Source organism: Sparus aurata, chromosome 22, assembly GCF_900880675.1.
Source record: "Sparus aurata chromosome 22, fSpaAur1.1, whole genome shotgun sequence".
Taxonomy (NCBI): domain Eukaryota; kingdom Metazoa; phylum Chordata; class Actinopteri; order Spariformes; family Sparidae; genus Sparus; species Sparus aurata.
The window spans coordinates 12791787-12813570 of record NC_044208.1 but is presented as its reverse complement, the minus strand read 5'-3'; the positions used below and the strand labels follow the sequence as shown (position 1 = coordinate 12813570).

The 21784-nt window shown below is 45.0% G+C and overlaps 1 protein-coding gene across 2 annotated transcripts in view; it reads left to right on the top strand.

The window, feature by feature from the left end:
• jag2b (jagged canonical Notch ligand 2b) overlaps positions 1 to 20979 on the top strand; it is a 49234-nt gene extending 28255 nt beyond the window's left edge. Inside the window, exons 6-26 of one of the 2 annotated variants that reach the window (XM_030406269.1) lie at positions 1668 to 1798; positions 3406 to 3525; positions 4243 to 4356; positions 4572 to 4685; positions 6862 to 6975; positions 7421 to 7467; positions 7575 to 7748; positions 12649 to 12811; positions 12914 to 13075; positions 13738 to 13851; positions 14002 to 14115; positions 14347 to 14460; positions 14824 to 14940; positions 15982 to 16009; positions 16631 to 16716; positions 18004 to 18117; positions 18274 to 18389; positions 18501 to 18758; positions 18869 to 19000; positions 19822 to 19972; positions 20085 to 20979. In XM_030406269.1, coding sequence (XP_030262129.1) covers positions 1668 to 1798; positions 3406 to 3525; positions 4243 to 4356; positions 4572 to 4685; positions 6862 to 6975; positions 7421 to 7467; positions 7575 to 7748; positions 12649 to 12811; positions 12914 to 13075; positions 13738 to 13851; positions 14002 to 14115; positions 14347 to 14460; positions 14824 to 14940; positions 15982 to 16009; positions 16631 to 16716; positions 18004 to 18117; positions 18274 to 18389; positions 18501 to 18758; positions 18869 to 19000; positions 19822 to 19972; positions 20085 to 20617 — 3016 coding nt within the window. In that variant the 3' untranslated portion in view covers positions 20618 to 20979. The remainder of the gene's footprint in view (positions 1 to 1667; positions 1799 to 3405; positions 3526 to 4242; positions 4357 to 4571; positions 4686 to 6861; positions 6976 to 7420; positions 7468 to 7574; positions 7749 to 12648; positions 12812 to 12913; positions 13076 to 13737; positions 13852 to 14001; positions 14116 to 14346; positions 14461 to 14823; positions 14941 to 15981; positions 16010 to 16630; positions 16717 to 18003; positions 18118 to 18273; positions 18390 to 18500; positions 18759 to 18868; positions 19001 to 19821; positions 19973 to 20084) is intronic. The other variant, XM_030406271.1, reaches the window with a different exon arrangement.
• Positions 20980 to 21784: the final 805 nt, after the last annotated feature.

Sequence of the window (21784 nt, the reverse complement as noted above, 5' to 3'; positions counted from 1 at the left end):
GTCTTAAGAATCACTTGGGTAAGCAATGTAACACATTTTCCACCTCTCTGAAGGTTTCACTTCACTGACATTCCAGCATCACGCCTACACCCGCGAGGGCTTTCAGAGTGATCGTGATATCGGTATGGCCAAGAATTAAACCACGGGACGCCTCTTTTGATGCCTTCGAGCTTAAAAAGCAGTCAGCGAGTCACCCTGCCAAAGTTCTGTTAGTGTTGTTGCTGCATTGCTGTCAGACCCTCTGAAGCTAATCATATACAGTGGAGGAAGCATGCCAAGTATTCCCTGATGCCCCTTCACCCCCTCCCCTCTCAGCCTCAGAATGGCAGAGATGTCTGAAGGTCTCTCAGAGAGACAGCGGTGCCGTCTGCAGGAGCCTCAAAATAGCCGTCAATTGACAAGACAGCTGGCTCGACAACACCGCCGCCTCGGAATAGCCGGGCGCTGTCATGAAGCTGCAGGCGTGTGCACACATACGCTGTATCTGCACGCACACACCACACACACCACACACACACAGTCGACTGTAGCCACCCTCGTAGCCCTCAGCCCCAGACTCCAACCCGAGGACGGGAGCCGCTGGAAGTATTCTTAACCCTCCTGCCCTGGAATGTCACCCTCCACTAAGATTAGTTGGCTGGAGGCCGTGGGATAGGTTGATGCAAGAGCAGATACAGTATTAGGTGTGTTTCCACTGTCGGGCAGGTTGCATCCGAAGGGCTCGCTGCAGCCACTAACAGACTCTCTCTTCATCCCTTCTTCCTCTTCCAGCAGCTCAGAAGGCTGAACCAGGGCCTAATAGATTTCACCAGAAGTTCTTCCTCCCACAGACTTCCCCACAAATGCTGTTTCTTATTATTTATAATCGTACGTAAGATAAATTGGATTTGAGGCACTTGGCTTTCTGTGGCAGCTTCTCACTGGACCCAAAAAAAACACAGGATTGTCAGCTCTCAGAGAACTGGATTGTAAGAGAGTCAGAAATTATGTTGTTTTTAAAAAAAAAACAAAAAACCTTCTTTGATTTAATTTAATTTGGCTACATCCACAACAGAAGCAGGAAATGGTGCATGACAAAATCAATATAATCGCTAAGTTTACCACTGGTAGATCATACAAAACAATCGATCTTAATGACAAAATGATTCGTCATGTTTTTGAAGGCCTAAGAAATGACCCCAGAGTACACTCCCCCTCAGCCAGATCCAATGATCAGCATTTTTCATTGTTATTTTCTTGTCCAATTGCCACAGAAATGAATTAATTACAAAAATGCTTTTCAGTTGCATGTCCCAATTAAAAGCCTGTGGACACTGACTAATGTGAATTTGCAAAGTTAACTCGTGACTTCAGTTATTAATTAAATGAAATTGGGTAAAAAGTAGAACCCATGACGTAGTGGAGTGTAAATACACAGCATCAGTACAATAATTGGTTACAGTCGAGCTCTGGTTATTCTGACTTTAAGGCGTGAAGATTTACATTTCTGCTGCGAATGCATATCGTTCCAAATATCTGTTATCGGCATCCTTGATTACTAATAATACTGAGGTCATGGGAGTGATTGTGTAAGAGGAATGATAAAGAAACAAACGAAGCAGGTGATGACATGGATTCTTCAGAACATGTTGATTTATGGTTGTGTTTTTGGCGTCTGTGTTTCGCAGGTGTAGCTACGGCTGGCAGGGCCAATTCTGTGATGAATGCATGCTCTTTCCTGGCTGCGTCCACGGGACCTGCAACAACCCCTGGCAGTGCAACTGCGAGAGGAACTGGGGTGGTCTGCTGTGCGATAAAGGTAAAGGGAAAAGTTTTATTTGTTGTGTTTGTTTCATCACCTCTCACTCAAGAGGCTGGCAAGAGTCCCCGCTCTTATTCTGCACGTTGCCACAAGCTACACATTTCCTTTGATTGATGAGTAACAAGAGAGCAAGAAATGCAAAAGTAACGACTTCTGAGGAAGCATCACATCACCATGTAACACTCTGAAACACCTGGTCTCTGGTATGTAAGTCCAGTGCAGGCATATTCAGTTTTATAATTTCATCGCGTCCAGTCACCCAAAGGCTATCTCAGAGAGGACTGGAGCTCCATCGTTTCATAACCGTGTGGTCGTGTATTACAAGAACTAACACACCTTTTTATACAAGGTCTGAATCCTCTCTTCTCTGACTGAGGCGCAGCAGCTGGATAGTTTTACTGCCTGTGAGATCTGAGCAGCAGCAGGGACACTCGATCCCCCCACATCCCTTCGTCACTGAGGGCTCTTCGGGGGATGAGAATGGGTCCTAAGATCCCCGGTGGAGACAGATCCCTGCTCTTTTATTTACCAGCCTGTAGGCTGACCCGGCCTTCAGCCTGAGGATGCTGGGCAGGGATCAAATAGGGTTTACTTCGCTCTGTAAATGGAAATGTACGAGACAAAAGTCTCTTGACTGAAGGAGAGCCGCAACTAAACCACTTGGCCGCGTTTCTGTAAATACTGTAAAAGCTCTATCACAATGCAGAGCAGCAGAGGGGCTGAGAAAACACTCTGTGCTTCCTGTCAAAGCTGACAGCTGGTGCTCCACACTGAGTGAAGATCCCTGCAAGCTTCCTGGGAAAGTCCGGCACCGACAGGATGAAAAATGGTGAAACAGGCGATGAGCTGTCTCACAGGGTCGATCCAGTTCACAAAGTCTGAAGACAGGGATGTGACTGACATCGAAGGTTCTCTCAGGCGGTGTTGGATATGTATTCACAGGAGCTCATCTTTCTTACTCAGACCAAGAAACACTGATGTCCCCTTTAAAAAGATGGTGTTGCTTTGTCTGTTTTGTCTTGAACAACAAGAGGATACTTCTTTGCCTTCTTAACAGATTTATAGGATATTTTTGCCGATATATTTTACACGCACAAGACATTTCGTCACCTCCATGAAGGTTATCTGTATGTAGATGGTCTGTGAAAACAGGGACCCAGACACACTAGGCATCCTTCTACCTGATCATACAATTTTTACAACAATTTTTATTGTTTTCTAGGAAATTACAAACTGTAAAATACCGTTACAAATACCTATAAAATACTTTATTGCAGTTTTTGGGCCTGATACCAAGGTATAGGTGAGATACAGAGCAAGACATGTGATTTAAATAAAAACACTTGAGCATTTTATTTTTGATCTTCATGGCAGCTTTAAAGTCAAGTCAAGTGAGTCACTGTTCCCAACCCGTTGAAATGCAAATTAATTTGCAGCATGTTTAGTATCATGATGAAGCGATGCAGGGGCTTATAGAGATTGGAGTCCTTATTGCGGAGTAACTCAGGCGGGGTTGTTGAATTCATGTTGTGCCGTTTCTCAGATCTAATTTGGACATTTTTGGTCCGGCACTGAATTAATTTTCTCGCTGTGTCTGCCTCCAGATCTGAACTACTGCGGTCGCCACCACCCTTGTTTGAACGGAGGAACCTGCATGAACACCGAGCCCGACGAGTACCACTGCTCCTGCCCGCCGGGATACTCGGGCAAGACCTGTCACATAGGTGAGAGAGAAGCCGCATGACATGTACACAGTATCGCTTGACAGTAACTCTTGTTCTGTCAAATTCGTTATTACTGTGAAGCTGCAGAAGCTGAAGAAAAGTCAGCAGGGGAGAGAGCGTTACTCGACACGGCGCTCATGATTCTGCTTTCCTTTTTCTGATATGATCTTGAACAGACTCTATTTTTGGTTTTGGACTTTTGGTTGGATAAAAAAAAAAAGAGACATCATTTTGAGCTTTGAGAAATTGTGACTGTTATTGTTTCACAGTTTCTTGACACTTTGATCATCAGTTGATCAATTGATTTACAGTATAATTGGCTTGGATTAATCAGTAATAGGTGGGGAAAAAACTCTTCGCTAACACTTGTACAGGATCCGTACAATGACGGCAAGCAATGAATTCAATCAACACATGTAAGAGCTGCAACTAATTATTATCTTTTATAATCAATTAATGCAGATTATTAAAAGATGTATTAAATGACAAAGAAAAAACAAAAGATAATTAAATTCTAAGCTGGAACCAGCAAGTGTTTGACGTTTTCAGGATGGCTGGTGATTCATTTTATATCGATTGGCTAATTCATCACTCATCTTAATGTTGCAGCCTTCAAAACATACTAGCTTCACTGTATATGTAGCGTTGACAAGCGATGCCGTGCATCATTCTCTGGAAATGACTGAAGAGCATTCCCCCATCTCTGTTCACCATCAGCCGAGCACGCCTGTGTGTCCAGTCCGTGCGCCAACGGTGGTACATGCCACGAGGTTCCCGATGGTTTTGAGTGCCAGTGTCCTCCGGGCTGGGAGGGTCCGACCTGTGCCAACAGTGAGTCGCCGCGCTACGTTTATTCACACACAACTCATGTTCAGCTTCATCTTCATTTGGAGATTAATGTTTGCTTCTCAAAGTCTAAATAAAGTCCGACACTTCCTTCATATGTGGTTAGAAAGAAAAGGAGACTGAGTCAAAGTGTGTGTGTGTGTGTGTGTGTGTGTGTGTGTGTGTGTGTGTGTGTGTGTGTGTCTGTGTGTTTTCCTCAGATCTGGACGAGTGTGCCTCCGGTCCATGTGCTCAGGGTGGAACATGCATCGACCTGGAGGACGGCTTCGAGTGTGTGTGTCCTCCACAGTGGGAGGGAAAGACCTGCCAGATAGGTAGGTTTTCAATAAGTACACCTACACACACACACATTTTTTTACTTTGTTGGTGCACCTCTCACCAGAGGTTGTTTAAAAAAAAAAAAAATAGGATATCCTGTGCTCAGGATTTTTTGGCAAACAGAAGGTATGTTTTCTTTCCTGTTTGTTCCATTTTCTAAAACAAATAAAACGACCTCTGAGACACACACACAGCACTGCTCGCTGCTCAGGATAACTGTGTTTTTCAACCGGCAACCTGAGCCCCGTGGCCTGGGTACAAGCTGTCAATATCCTGGACGAGCTGGCAGCTGCAGGGCTCTTTTTTCTTTTCTCTTTTTTCCTTCGATGACTTTATGAGCCACCGTACGAGTGTGTCTATATCCGGCTGTTTGTTTGTCGCCGGCGGTGGCATTCGTTTTCTATCTCGCTGCCATCCCGAGAAGCGGACGTGACCGGCATGAAGCCAGGAAATGGATTACGACCGGTAAACAAAGTTGGGGTGTGTGTGTGTGTGTGTGTGTGTGTGTGTGTGTGTGTGTGTGAGAATGTGTGTGTGTGTGTGTGTGTGAGAATGTGTGCGTGTGTGTGAGAGGGTGAAGGTAGGAAAGAGATCCCAAGAGTTCAGTGTCATCTTACCAGCTCATATCTCAGCTTACAGGCAGCCATTGGCCTCCTGTCTTACCTGGCAATTGTGTGAATGTGCGTGTGCGTAGTTTGGGGTTACAGAGAGAAGACAGGTGTGTGTGTGTGTGTGTGTGTGTTTGTGTGAGAGAGAGCACAGCAGGACTCCCTGCAGACTGCCCCCCCCCCCCCCCAACCCTTTTCCCTTTGAATATTTGAGCAGCGCTGCTTTTTCTTTTCTTTGTTGCAACACTTCTAATGTGTTTGGATGTGCTGAACGTTTGCGGTGGAAGCCGTGCCGTTAGCAGACATTTCATCCGCGTTGAACAGATGAAAACTGTCAGCGGTCGTTTCTCAGAGGCTTTTTACTGTGACATTTTTCAGACTTCATGGTTGGAGTTTTCCACACGGGACCCGGTGATACGGGCTCATGAAGGAAATTCTCTTTCAGTCTGTCACACAGCAGGAAATGCCACACGGTGTGTGCGTGAAATTTGCTGCCAGTACAACAACAAAAATTGGTTGATAGATTTGCTAACTGGCAACAGCAGGTTTTTGAGCCTTCATTGTGCGAACAGTTCAGACAAAAGCGGTAACTACTTGGGGAGGAGGGTAATGAGGGTAAAGGCCCAGGTCACCGGACACCCAGCCTTTTTTTTTTTTTTGTCACAACTGCTGAACATTCTAGCTACCTAAATTTGCTTTCTCAGGATCGACCGACATCGAGGATACGGCCAAGTCATACAGCCAGTACTACTAAGCCAAATAGTTTTTATTGATTTGATAAGCACAGAATCAACAACAATCCAATGTAAGAGCAGAAGAAGATCACTGCATCTTAAACTGTCATACAGTTGTCAAACTGTTGTACTAAAATGTGAACTCTTGGGTTATCGTATCAATATTGGTTATCGGTTTTTGGCATCAGTTAATGAATAATACATTATTGTGCCTCCTTGCTGCTTTTGTAAATTCAGTCTCAGTCTTCTGTTTTGGACCTGGAAGACGTCACTGTCGGCCCTGAGAATCATGCGATGAATGTAATGGGCATTTTATAGATTCGATGCGTCCTCAAAATCACAAACCAATCAACAGCATTGTTTATAATGAAGTCCTTATTATCTGACTTCCTAATGCCTGAGCATGATTTAAAATGAGTAATGGCGCTAGATTGAACCATTCTCTATTTGACAAACACTTACAGTAATACAGCGATCTAATAAAGTTTCAGGGCTTTAAAATTGACTATACAGATGCTGAGGTGCTCTGACTTCTACTCCCTACAAAAGATCAAGTAACACTGGAACCTACATTTCCCAAAAACCTTTAAAAGTTCATTGATTTTCTGACAAAAGTATTATTTAAAAAAAACTTCTCTGGCTCCAGTGTGTGCTCAAACATGGCTGCAACCTTTTAATTCTGCAGTAGACATTGGGCCGGTTCTGTCATTTTTGGCGTTAGCGGCGGCTTCAAAGGTTCAGTTTCTGGTGTCTGTTCTTCCTCTGTGTGTCCTCCCCTTGGTTTGTTTCAATTGATGGACTCGGTCTTCTTCTACATCCTGCCTTCACAGATAAAAATGAGTGCGCACGGAAGCCCTGTGTGAACGCTCGCTCTTGCAAAAATTTGATTGGCGGATATCACTGCGACTGTTTTCGGGGATGGTCCGGACAGAACTGTGACATCAGTCAGTATTTCTTCCCTTTTTTTTAAAAAAAAAAAAAAGTCACATCTACATCTCTGTCATTCCACTGGCGTCCTTCTCCCTCTGGCCATGTTAAAACCTCTCACTTCTGGGACTCACAGCTTAGGTGTAGTTTCTCTTCACTCACTTTTCCCACATGTGGTAACCCGTTTCTTTCTCCTCTTGGCAAAACTCAGCTGGCAGCTTTGCCATCATGACTGAACTTGCATGCCCAGTGCCTCTCTCCGGATCCGATGCATGCCCAGTCACAATCTATCAAAGGTTTATCTGGCACTCTCTTGGCTCCACTAGTTTCTTTTCCAAAACTTTGCCCTAATCTGTGCACATCCCAATGTGTAACTTGCACCTGAAAGATGACCCCATAATGAACTCCTATGTGGAAACAATTAAACGTTATTCTTGATAATCAACTCTTCTTCCTCTCCAGGCAACAGCGGCTGCCATGGTCAGTGCCGGAATGGAGCAACATGCAAGGTACTTGCTTCACCCAGCTCTTTTGCACTTTGCACCGCTGCACACACTTTGACCAAAATAAAGATTTTGCTCGCTCTCATCATTTCCCCTTTTTGTGTTTTCTGTAGGAGGGCCCGGGGGGTCACCACTGCCTGTGTCCTCCAGGTTTCGTGGGCGTTCACTGTGAGATCCAGAGGAATAAGTGCGATAGCAGACCATGTCAGAACGGCGGCCAGTGTCACGCAGTGTTGGACGGATTCGTGTGTCAGTGCCCACCAGAGTTTGCCGGACAGCTGTGTGAGGTGAGTGTCATGTTCCACATCTCACAGCGCTGGATTATTGCGGATTCAGTGGCTGTTGATAGGCTGCATTTATACAGAACTTAAACGTATAGTGACATGTTTACCTTTAAGGCGTTTTTTTTCCACTTCAGGGTACAGTTCAGCTTGACTTGACCAGACTCTACTCGATTTCTTTCTTTTTCCACTGTGGATGGTGCCTGTTAACTGGACTTTTTGTCACCTTTGTTGATGTTCAAAGTAAGCTGAGCTGACCACTTGTAGACTGTTGAGATGAGATGTACCCTGCCGCTATGTTTCCATGTCGGTGTCTGAACTATGCAAGACTTTGTTCAGACAGCAGACGAATCAGATTAAATCAGATCTTTCACACTGTTATTTGCGAGGGATGGGATCAGATTGAAGCGTCCAGACATAACAACATCTGTATGGGTTGCCCAGTCGTTCAGATCCACCTCTGTCTCTCTGAATTGACACTTTGATACACTTTCTGGACTGAGATGCATCTGTGAGCATCAGATTTGGATCGCTTTTCGCACGACCTTCAAAATGTGGCTAAGATCAGATTCTGGAACATCTTGTCTCGCGTGTTTATGTTGCTGCATCCTAAAATCAACCTGGATACAATCTAGATCTGCCAGGAACGAGATTGGGCTGGCTGCCTGAACTAGACCACAGTTTCCATGGCAGAAACGTGCCAGTAAAATCTAACAATCTAAAGAAAATGTTGTCGAAACTCCTGCATGCCAGGATGACGGCGGGGTGAAAAGAACATGACCTTGGCAGCCTTGAAATTGGGCGATATACACAAAGCAACTCGCAGAGCTGCAGATGTCGTTACAGCGACGATCCGAGCCAACTGTCCATTGCCGTCGGCCAAATTATTGCTATGATCTGCCTAAAAGTTGGGTCTTATGTTACAAGCCCATTAACCCAAGCCCAGGTTGGAGTCCTGTTGTAATTTATTACTTAATTTGGGGTAGACATTACATATCGGTGTCCCTGCTGCAGCCTTTTATATTTCAAGTGTGTGTTTGAAGCTAATGTAGGTTAGCAGTGAGGAAACCGACACTTCCCCGAGTCTCTCGGGCCCTGAATGGAGGACATTGCTGGTCAGGAGCCAATCCTGTTTTAGCATCTCTACTATAAATACGAGCCTCTCTGAATGAGGTGACGCTGGATTTCTGCCTGCATACTACTGAGCTCTGATGCCCGCTATGGCACGGTGTACATTCCTGCCCTGCGGTGCCAAAACTACAACGCCGCCAGCTTCATATTTCTCTGATTAGTGTCTCCTCCCCAGTCCGTGAAGATTTGGTTGTGTAATGGTGTTTTTTTGCTCCTTCCTCATCTGAACTGTGACTTCAGAAGTATTAAGGACAACTTGAATCCCGGTGGAAATGAGCCACATTTTCTCTCTTAGTAGATGACACGCTGGTCTTGATCATGCAATGCCAGTTTACAAATTTTGTGCCACACTTATAATCTCTTCGGGGAGTAGACACCCCAAACGCGCAACTTGTATTTTACTGGTATGAAATATGCCAAGAACTGTCGCAATTGTCATGAAATTTGGTGCAGACATTCATTATCCCCAGATGATGTATCCTCAAGATTTTGGTGAATACACAAGTCATTCTTGTCGCCGCCAGCAGGTTGAAATGTGTTATTTTCAGAAAGATATCCAGTCCAATGCCAGAATAACTTCAAGTTCCTTTTAGGTTCAGTTTTTTATTTTATGTTGTGGCAACTGTGTGCTTATGGTCTGGTCAGAGTTAGGAAAGAAAATATATTTTGGCTTGGAATACCTGTTTGGATGGCCACAAACGTGGCTGGAGACGGTCCAACCTCTTCTAAAAAGATATCTGCTTTCTTCGGGTACAAACTGAGCTGGAAGTTTTCCTGAGGCGGAGTCACGCTTACAAATGTTGAAACGCAGTCTCGGACTGGGTCACTGGCTTTGCAACTCCACCCCCTTCCCCTCCACCTCCCGAAAATGAAACGTCATAGACATGTAACCTGAAAGTGATGGTTGACTAATTCCCAAATGTTACGTCTATTTTTATCCTTACTGGAGAACATTATGTTTTAAAGGGAGGAGAAAATAACCTCACTGCAAGCTTTCGGTTACTTCCCATGATCTTCCAGAGGTGTCAAGTTTTCACAAAGTTGTTGGGAATGATACAATTCAATGAGAACTCTGGACTCATTCTGTAGCAGCATAAAGCAACACTTTGAGATCATTTTGTGATCTCTTCTTACCTGTTTTTTAGTTGGATTGTTTTTGTGTCTGTTATGGACTTTGTATTCATATACTTGTTTTTAATGTACGGTCTTATTTTCATGTATTTTTATTGACATCATTGCAAAAGAGGGGCCTGTCCTCGGTGATCTTTGAGTTTAAAGCTCCAGAGCAGCTACTTAACGGACATCATGATCAGAATGCGAGGACTAGCACACGAAAGAAGCTCCAATATATTTTTTGTTGTTGAAATGTTCAGTAGAATGCGTGTTTTGTTTTCAATCTCCTGCAGACGAGTAGAACCCTTTTTGAATGATGAAAACAATCATCAAAAGTCTTAAAATTTCATTTCAGTTTCATTGCAGGATGTAGTTTTTATGGTTGACCACGAGTAAATCATGATGTCGCCTTGTGGTTTAAATAAATTCTCCGCCTGTCTGCTACAATGAAAAACGTCCCCCGACTGCCTCGAACAGCGCAAACAGTTACATTAATGTGCAGGAGATTTATGGCCACTCTTGCCCTTAGACACAAGCCCCTGACCACACACATGCAAATAGAGAGGAGGAGAAAAATGTATCTGGCCCCGACACTTGGAGTTAAATAAACTCTCATGTTCAGCGCCTTAAATGGCGAAGGGGTGCATCTCGGAGTTTACGCACAGTAGGCGTCTGTTTACATAGACGGAGAGATTTTCACTCTAACCTGCGTGTTGCAGCGTGTGGAAACGGTAAAAAAAAATGGCGCCTCGGCCTTCAGTCGGGTTGTTTCTGTGTCACGGTGGTACGACAGATGATTTATCTTCATTATATCCACGGCCGCTCTGCATGATGTTGGACCAGAGTCAACGCTCGCTCTCATAATGGGCTCTCTGTCTCTTCACCGCTCACTTTCTCTCGCACGCGCACTCTCTCCTTCTCCTGCCAGGCTTCTGTCTCAGAATAATCTTGCAAGATTAAGCGTGGCAGAGATGTAAAACCAAAAGCGTGGATTCCCTTGATGAGCTTAGGGAACATTTCTGAGGCTTTGCCTCGCTCGTCCACTTACTTTCGATTTGCTCCGAACAGCGGCGGTGGCTTGAGCTGAGCTAAGCCGCTCACCTACGCAGACTTTAGATCTGCTTTATCTATCGCTCATTTGGCTTCCCTTGTTTGACTAATCATTTTAGCGAGGCGATGACGTTTGGTGAACTGAGTCAGTGTGACTGTCTGTGAGCTACAGAAGCAGGCGTGCGGCCAAAGATCGGCTCAGATTGATTGATTACCATGGAACCGTCTCACCTCCCACAACCGCTGTCCAAGAGCCTTTTGGCAAGTCACCATCGCTCCGTCTGACCCAGTGGAGCTGCTCGTTGGCAGGAGAGGGTTGTGGTTGTGAGTCAACACTTGTGAAGGAGTGTGTTGTTGCTGGTTGTCAGCATGTAAGTTTGTCAACGACTCATTTCGGATAAATAATATATTTTAAAAAAAAGCTGCATACGTAGATTATTTGGCAATTTTTTTGGGCAGTGCATCAGGCTGTAAACACAAGTTGCACACATCCATCCATCCATTATTTCTGCAACACATGGGTCACTGAAACTGCTCCAATTAATATATTTTGTGCAAAAATAGAAATGAAAGTTCATGACATCAGTGAATGGACTATTTTCTGCTGTCTACATGTGTGAATGTCACCGTTTTCTGCCATTCAAGCCTCTCCCTCTTTTTAACTGATGTCTGTGTGCTTCTTTAAAGCGTAGTCATTATAGAAAATGCCTTTTGTTGAACTATTAGCCTCAATGCCTGTCTCAGAGTGTACAGTGTTGGGCCCATGATTGTTAGGGAAATGGGCCTGGAAAGTCATTGAAAGGCAGTGATGTGCACGGGGGGGGGGGGGCAGAGGGGGCGGTCGCCCCCCCTCGTGGCCCAATTATTGAAAAATGCACGCTAAAGTGCCCTCTTGGGAGCCAAAACGTGCGCTAAAGTGCCCTCTTGGGAGCCAAAACGCACGCTAAAGTGCCCTCTTGGGAGCCAAAACGCACGCTAAAGTGGCCTCTTGGGAGCCAAAACGTATGCTAAAGTGCCCTCTTGGCTGGCAAAACACACTAAACTGCCCCCTTGGCTGGTTAAAACATGATAAACTGCCCTCTTGGGAGCCAAAATGCACGCTTAAGTGCCCTCTTGGGAGCCAAAACGTGTGCTAAAGTGCCCTTTTCAGTGGCGAGAACGCGCTGTATTTTCGCCCCTGCTCTTCAAAAAGTCTGTGCACGCTACTGTTGAAAGGTCATTGAATTCAATGCCCAAGAATATCAGAGAACCCTGATATGTTTCCCATCGTTTCAGTTCTGTTTTGGTCTCCACCAACCCCCGAAGAAAAGCTGTCTCTTAGGCAGTTAAACTCCATCATGTGGAATGGCTAAATGTTTATGCAGTGGCTGTCCGCTGCTAGAAGTGACACCAGTGCTGAGAACGAGAGTGAAACTGATCCAAACAATAAAGTTGCAGGCCATCAAATCAAAATAATCAACTGAGAGATGTTTACATACTAATGTTCTATAACATCATGATAAACCCACAGCCATTTCATCCACTTTTAATATTAACACCTTGATTTGTTTGTTCTTCAATTTGATCTGTATATAGTGTTTGTAATGTAAATACAATGTTTCTCTCCCCTCAGGTCTCCAGCTGGTCGCCCTCAGATGCTTGTGATCCAAACCCGTGTGAGAATGAGGCCAAGTGCCACAGCATGGACCAGGACTTCTACTGCGCCTGTCCCGAAGGCTACGTGGGGAAGACGTGTGAACGGCTCAGGGACGACTGCCAAACCACCCCGTGTCAAGGTGACTGAAGTCGACTGCAATCATAAAACGATATTAAACAAACTGTTCATTTAAAGAAAAGTAATGAATTTGAAACCTTTCTTTTTTTTTTAAATCTTGCAGTCATTGACAGCTGCACAGTTGCCATAGCAACCAACCACTCTGCGGGAGTGCAGCACATCTCCTCCAACGTCTGCGGCCCGCGAGGACGCTGCATCAGCCAGCCAGCCGGCAACTTCACCTGCGTGTGTGATCCGGGTTTCAGTGGCATCTACTGTCATGAGAGTACGTGGAGACTTTGGATTTTTACCTTTTGATCCTATCACAACTACAAATAAAAAATGTAATTTTTATTTCTCAACATTTTAGCCCACCAATCTGATAAAAGTTATGTCAGAACAGCAATGCGGCGTTGTTAATCACAACTTGGAGCACTCACAGCTTATTGACTTTTGAAGCTCTTAAATTTCTGTCATTAATTTCAGCATGTCAGCCTCCTTGTATTTTTCTTCCATTCACTAATACTGATGGAATAAAGTCATGTGTGGTTGTATATAGAACGTTTTACAATGGCTTAAAATGCAGCTCAGCCAATCATTATCAAGGACTGTTTATGGATTGATGGTTTATAACACATTAAATGGTTTATCACATGTGACAAACCATTTCAAATGTCGAAAAAGTACATATACACATCATGAAATCACATCTAATGATATATAATGTTAGCCAATACACTTAAAATGGACTGAGATTTGCTTACAACTGCATAATAGTGTATAATAGACCATTTATAAACATAAACAAGTACTTATAAACTACTTATAAATGCTACATAGGCTGGGATAAAATGAAGAAAGACCAAAAAGCCTTTATTAAAAAAAGGAAAAAAACATCTTTTGAGTCCTGCTGAAAGTATGTTGTCAATCTTACCTGACTTTTTCCAGATATCAACGACTGCCTCGAGAATCCCTGTGGAAATGGAGGGACCTGCATCGATGGAGTGAACTCCTTTCAGTGCTTCTGTCCTGAGGGCTGGGAAGGTCGACTGTGCGATCTCAGTGAGTTCCTTGCCTCAAACAAAATGCAGTTATTCATCTTCTCAGTCAGTCTGTGCAGCATTTTAAACAAAATCTCCTGCCAGTGGCAGAGCTGTAAAATAAATCCAAAGATGGGTTTGGGAAAGTTCCAATCATGTAAATCTTCCTCAGATGTCAATGAGTGCAGACACAACCCGTGCAAGAACGGCGGGCGCTGCGTCGACCTGGTGAACGACTTCTACTGCGAGTGTGCCGACAAGTGGAAGGGCAAGACCTGCCATTCCCGTGAGTCATGTCGACTGTGTGCTAATGTGTGTGTTTATGTTCAGGGCCGGCCGTGGCCCCTGACTCCACCACGCTACACATCTTTGTATGTTTTGACAACTGAAATATGTTTACACGATGTCTGCACTGAGCGTAGGAACGATCCTGTCCTACCGATGCTATGAATAGTCGCCTGGAGATGGTGTGTGTGTGTGTGTGACCACGGTGTCTGTTCTTTGTAATCCCGGCCAGGCGAGCGCCAGTGTGACGCAACCACCTGCAGCAATGGAGGCACCTGCCTCGACCACGGGGATGCCTTCCGCTGCGCCTGCCCACCTGGCTGGGGAGGAAACACATGCAACCTAGGTGAGACCTCAGGATGGAGTCTGTTGAGGTTTCGAGGAAGCGAGTGACTGATGGTGTAGCTTACAGATTTACTCGGGTTTGCAGAATGTAAAATGCCTCAGATTTTATTCTCAATCATTTCTTGTAGGGGAGAGGGGTCAGTTTGTTTTGAATCGTTTTACCGATTTAGACAGATTTAAAGATCCTCAGGTGAAATGTAAATACCTTAAAAATCAGGTTGGATAACGTTGAGAAAATGGCAGCGTTATAGTGTTGTGCTGTCCTGCAAAAACTGTGTCATCATTGATTTCCTGCGCGAGGATGCTCTGTGTAGATGTTGACACCATTTCTGTGATGTCTGACTAACACTTTCTCTTCCCACAGCCAAGAACAGCACATGCGCCTCCAGTCCATGTTCCAACGGCGGAACCTGTGTAGGAGGAGGAGACACCTTCACTTGCATCTGCAAAGAGGGCTGGGAAGGCCCAACCTGCGGCCAAAGTACGTTAATCTATGTAGCTTTGCATGTAACTGTCACCATGCTCTCAGCTGGTTCGTACTTAATTTTTTTAAATGCCCACATTCCCTTGGCTTTGAGTTCTTTAACCTAAATCTTACTTCTTCAGTATGTTATGACCCACGCGGAATGATTATTTTTATAACTGTGGATTAGATTATTTTACTAAATTCTATTACCTGACCTGCACAGCTAGAAGCTTTAAAAGTATCCCAAGTAATTTGACAGTGGCATTTAAAGGGACAGTTCGGGTCTTCTGATGTGGGGTTGTTTAAGGTACTTGACCCACGTCGGTGCGTTTATCTGCAGTAGATGACTATCAGGGCTCTCTCCCTGTGCGGAGAGGCAGCATGTGGTGCCAGCAGGAAGCAGGGCACTGTACTGCTAAAAGGGACCGACGGCTAGACGTATTTTAGCCACCTTAAAAATATGTTTCCATTTCAGTTTATGCAATGTTGTGAACATAGGCGTAGGGCTTTTTTCGTTGCCGTCAAACAGCCTTTTCCTTTGGGACCGCATTGCCCCAACCTTACAACGTCCGTATTCCCACACACAAGCGGAATGTAGCGCAGAAGGAAAAGGCTGTTTGGACGGCTTATTTTAGGTGGCTTAAATACGTCTTGCTGCTGGTGCGGTTTGCGTGCTGCTTCTCCACACAGCGGGAGAGCTGAAGGTCGTCTGCTGCAGGTAATACACTGACTGGGGATAAGTAGCTCATACAACCCGGCATCAGAAGACCAGAACTATCGCTTTAAGTCCACACAGTTATGGGACGTCTCTGTGATGCAATATTACAAGTGATATATAAGAAGGGCTGCGCAATATGGCCAAGATTTTTTACTTTTTATAAATTGTTTCTGACTGATGGGAATGATCATTTTTGCATCACTGAATAAACTATCGAAAAATGTTTGTTGGGGTCTGAACTACACACAATAGATTAAAATAAAAGAACTATAAAGGAGTCTTTTTTTTGTGTGTGTAAAAACACTAAATGTCTCCCTTTTTGCCGCTCTCCTCCACAGATATCAACGACTGCAACCCTCATCCATGGTATGTCCTGTTTCCTCCCTCACGCCACACTCCTGCGGCGTAACCAAACTTTTTTATCCCCGTTCGCCTGCCTCCCTCATCTCTGCACTTCACACAGGCCTCGCAGGCTAGAAGGGTGAAGGGCCGCTAAAAGCAGTGGAAGTCGTCCTTAAATCAAGCCTCAAAGGGGGCATCTCTCAGAGTATGGGGAGGAGGGGGGGCTTGGATATTGAATAGAAGGTGGAGAGAGAGGTTTTTTCTTGGGGGGGGGGGGGGGAACAAGACTCCCACCTTCCCCATGGTGAATGCAGGTGGGGGGTGTAGAGGCGGGGGGTGAGGGCATACGTGTCCATTCTTCCCGTGCGACCTGGGGGGGAGCCCGGCTTTGAGGAGGCATGATGAGAGGAGGGGAGGGGAGGGACTGGACACGGCAATTAGCATCTGAAAGGTGGAGGCTTGTATTGATGAGTTGAATTGAGGCTTGTGACCCCCCTCTACTGTCGCCACATACACACACACACACACACACACACACACACACACACACACACACACACACACACAAACGATGTGCTTTGTTGCAGCTGGAAAGGATGTGGCTCGTAATGTTTTTTTTTTTTTAAATTTCTTCCCCTCTCTCAGTTACAACGGCGGCATCTGCGTGGACGGAGTCAACTGGTTTCGGTGCGAGTGCGCTCCCGGTTTCGCCGGACCAGACTGCAGAATCAGTGAGTAAAGAGACCGCGTTGTACTTAATCACACAACATAGCAGTAACAATGAAGTATAATCAAGAGGATGGATGGATGGAGCGAGGAAAGATCTTTAAGTAAAAACAAAAAAAAAGGGGAGGACAAGGAGGAGATGGACACATTGACACCTAAATGTAAGACCGGGACGCCGCCCTCTCCCTTGCTCTCGATCCTTTAACGCCTTGGGGGTCAGAGGTCGTCCCTCCTCCATACTCTCAGAGTCACACAAACACACACGGAAGACAAATTACCCAGTGACCCTGAAATTCTTCTTCTCTGCTCCTTTGTCTCGGCCGGATAGCATTCACCTTTTCTGTCAGGCTTGAATTTGAGAATCCTCATCCAGGCCTTGTTCATGCGGGATCTGGGTGACAATGGCCGACATTCCCAGTGATTCTGGTGGGAAGACACAACTGATGTGTGTTGCTCAAATAGCTGATAGGTTGGCAGTTAAACACGTGGAGACTTGGCTCATTTATGAAGTTAAATGTGGGGATTTGAACTGTACAGCTCTGGGGCTTAATCCTAGATTTATTTCGCCTTAACTGAACGTTTTTTGACCTGACTGTCAAGGGATGACTGGCAGAGTTGGTCATACAAGGCAAAAACATTACTGCCATGCAAAAACGTTGGTGTTTGTATATAAATCTAAAGAGTTTTTATTTCTCAAGCCACAATCTGGAGATCAGCTCGTGTTATGTTGTTGGTGGCACACAGAGTCTACTGTGACTGAATAGTGCCAGCATGTCTGCAGTTGTCATGTTAGCAGGTTGCTAGCCGGCTGCAGTGGTTTGCTGACTGGCACTGCGGTACGTTCTACGGTTTTAGAATCACATATCAACTTATTTACACATAAAAACATACAGTGAACACAAATGAGAATGAGAACTTAAGAAATGGGAAAAAAAGAAGGTAAATTAACAATAATTTACCGTCAGTTAAGAAAAGACCATGCACCCAGAGTTAGTTGTCATGAAGAGGATACAGAGTTCAGCCGTCCAAGATTTTTCAAAGAAACAGGACAAATTTGGCTGTGCCACTCTCTGGTGTTTACCCAGATAGCACATAAGTGTCTTGCAGACATTGTCTGGAAGATGTCTCGCCATTTTTCATCTTTCCAATTAACCAAAGCTCCCCATACTGCATCTTTCCAAATTAATTGATGTCATTGGGGTACTTGTCTATCAAAGGTCATGAAGTAAAAAATGTCAGGATCCAGGGTCTGGTGTCCTATCAACATTTCATGCTCTTTTGTCCTTTCACAGATATAAACGAGTGCCAGTCTTCACCCTGTGCCTACGGTGCCACCTGTGTGGACGAGATCAACGGTTTCCGCTGCATCTGTCCGATCGGTAGAACAGGAGTCCGATGCCAAGAGTGTAAATACACCTCTGTTGAAATTCTAGTTAACTCATTGATTCACTGATCTTGTGGAGTGTGGAGCCAAAGTTTGGATTCTTGCAAATCGAGAATTGTAATTGTCGACGTCCTGCTACAGAAGTTGAACGTTCCTCTTGGTTTCTGTCTGTCTTTAGTTGTAGGTATTGGGAAGAGTTGCCACTACGCCGGGCTGCAGTTTCCCCACAGCAGCCGCTGGGAGGAAGAGTGTAACAGCTGCCATTGCATCAATGGCAAAGTGGAGTGTACAAAGGTAACACTTCTTAAAGCAGTGACAGCAAATAAATGAATGCATGAACGCATGCTGGTTTTCATAGAAAGGCAACATGCAGGGTGGATGAACATTTTGACCCTGTGACACCAGGTGTTGTGTGGTCGTCGCCCCTGCCGGCTCCAGTTATCAGGCCAGGACCAGAAGCAGCAGGCCTGCCCAGCAGGACGAGAGTGTGTGGAGCACAGCTATCTCACCTGCTTCTCTCCCCCTTGCAATGAGTGGGGGGTTTGTTCCGTGGCTGGACCCTCATCTCCACAAGCAACCACCAAGTGCCAGCCGAACAGCGGGCATTTGGACAACAGCTGTGGCCGCATAACACTTGTTTTCAGCAGAGACAAAGTGCCACCAGTGAGTCATCTCTTCACTCAGAACTTGTCTCGTTGCAGTCGTGCAGTCCTGAGCACACTCTGGGTTTTGTTTTGTTGCTCATCAGTGTGCGTATGTGTGTGAATATGCAGGGAACAACAGTGGAGAACATCTGCTATGAGCTGAGGTATCTTCCTGACACCCGAAGCTTGGCGAAAGACCACGCTCTTCTCCTGCTGTGTGACCTCTCTCATTCAAATCAGGATGCTGTAGAGGTGGCTATAGTAAGTGAATGATCAAAATTAGCTTGAATTTGAATTTGAACATGATCCTTTTCTGGGCTTGAATTACAACCCAGATTCCTAAAAGTGAATGGATCTGATGCCTGCAACTCAAAGTGAGAAGAACCACAGTGTTAAACCTTTTTTCGGAATCGGGTTGTGTTATTGAAAGTTTGCTGAAAAGCACAACAGTGTCTGAGGTCATTAGCTCTTCATGCACTGTGGCTGGCAGTTTTACTTGGTTGGGACCCAAACAACTTCTGCTGCCGTCTGGCCAAAGGACAGTCAACCCTTCAAATGCTTACACAACCTTTTAGATTAAAGGGGCATTATGTAGTTTTAGAGAAGGAAGTTAATCAGACCTTCAGATCTTCACTGACTCAATTTTATGACTGAATAAACAAACTGACCTTGAAGGACAACACCGTTTCATACTGTTTCACTTTGAAGCTAAAACGGTGGCAGGGTCTGCCAAATATAAACAAACAGTGTTGCTAAGCTAAGACAAGAGCTTGGAGGTCCCAGCTCAATCGTACAAAATGTGGTCTCGATCTCTTGGCAGGAAAAGTGAATCAGTGTATTTCACAGATAAACTTCTCAGTCTAACCCTTAACAACCTTTTCTACCTAAAGTGTTTGACTGTTTGTTAGTTTTTAGTTGTTGTTTCATGCCATTAAGACTATAACAACATGGCCTAAGCATAAACTCTTATGGCAGCTTTATAACACATGAAGTGTGAATAGATTAAAAGTGCTTAAGATGTTGTGTTGATGCTTTTTGCTAGCCATTATATCTAATTTCTTCCCGGTGCTCTGGTTTCTCAGTCTTTCCAGCCAGAGGATCTTCCAGACCACAGTCTGATCCAGCAGGCAGCCAGCGCCATAGTGGGCACCTTGTCCAAGCGGCACAACAGCACCGTCATGCTGGCAGTCATTGAGGTCAAAGTGGAAACACAGGTCATGCCCCCCTCAGTGGGTGAGTAATAATTTACATGGGTGTCCCACAAGAGTGTGTTATCGCCCCCGTTCAATTCCTTATTAGTGACTGTTCATGCTTCCACTGATTTTCATCATCTTGATGTCCACAGATTACCTGGTGCCTGTACTGTGTGCGGTCTTCTGCCTGCTCTGCCTCTTCTGCATCATCGTGTGCGTCTGGTGGACGCGCAAACGGAGAAAAGAGCGTGAGAGGAACATCAGATCAGCCGCTGACGACAACGTGAACAACCAGTTGCAGCCACTTCGGCTCATCGTGGGACGTCAGCAGCAGCAGCTGAAGGAAAGCAACAGGGAGGCCGAGCAGGAGCGCAAGAAGCTCATGGGCCCCTCCTATCGGACGTGTGAGGGGGAGGAGGAGGAGGAGGAGGAGGAGGAGGAGACAGAAGGCGAGCTTGAGCTCGAGGATGAGTGTGGTGGAGCAGAGGCGGGAAAGCAGCCCGTTAGCAAATACTCTAAGACTGCAGTGCAGTCCAGTGGGGGATTGATCTGTACCCTGCACAGCTCCAGTTCATCCCTCAAAGCACCCCACCGGACCCCAGGCTACAGCCCCAAAGACAACCGCTGGAAAAATGTCAGTGCCGCTTTGACTGGTCAGAAAGACCTCAGAGACCATTGTGTATAAGAAATTTAAACAAAGGACTTGCGCCATGGAAGCGAGAGAAGCTGCGAGGCAGTGACTGACTACTTTTGGGAAGAAAAAAAGGCTTTGTGTTTTAAAAAGCCGTTCTTTGCTTTGATTTCATGTTTTCGTCACTGTCACCTGAAATTCTTTTTGATTCAGGAGGCTCGAGCACAGTGAACATCCTTTTTTGCTTCTGTTCACTTATTTTCTTTTTAATTATGTACAAAAAGGAGCTGAAATGTTACCAGGAGGCAAAAGAAGCTCTCTGCATTTTTTGTTTATGGATTTGTACCATTAAAGAAACGATGAATCATCAAAAAAAAAAAAAAAAAAAACCACCTGTATAAAGATGTTTTCGTTTACAGAAGATTATGATTTTGTTGAATTGTCAGCGGGCTCCTGTTAAGTGTCTGCAGGTGGGGGGGGGGGGGGGGGGGGGGGGGGGGGGTGTTGGCAGACACATACACACACACACACACTTAAGGGACAGTAAAGGAAGAGTTTTGAGGGAAATGGACTGTTGCAGCCACAGTAACAGAGGAAACCATCCCTTTGCTTTGTCTCTTTCCTGCTTTGCCCACCAATCCACCTGCGGCCGTCATATGCGCCAGCCTTACCAAAACACTTGGCCTGGAGGGGGGGGAGAGGGGACAGAAACCCCAGTGCCTACTATGTGGCCTTCCATTTTTTTTCTCCTGTCTCTCAGTTGTCTTGGCTGAAAGCTCTGTTTGAGGATTTTTTGCAGTATTTGAGTTGGTAGCAAGTGCCTTTCTACGAGCCCCGCGTCGAGGCTCCAAGTCGCGCTGCCCAGTTTGACCTCCTCGTTCTCAAATCTCAAAGGGATATAAGTGTACATTTAAAGAGTTCAATTTCACAGCAACGCCATTCAAGGTATTTGATCAAAACAGAAATGAATACTCTGTACATATGTGTAAATACTAAAGGAGTCGCTGTGTATATTTGAAATAAGTAACTTAAAGACAAGTCACACATTTTTATTATTATTATTATTGTTATTATTATTATTATTATTGTTATTATTATTATTACTAATATTATTTTTATTTTTTTTACAATGCCATTCCTTTTATTTATGCCAGTCAAAATAGGCACGTTTTATAACACTTCATATCCAGAGCCCCACAGTTAGAGTCTTTACAATGAGGT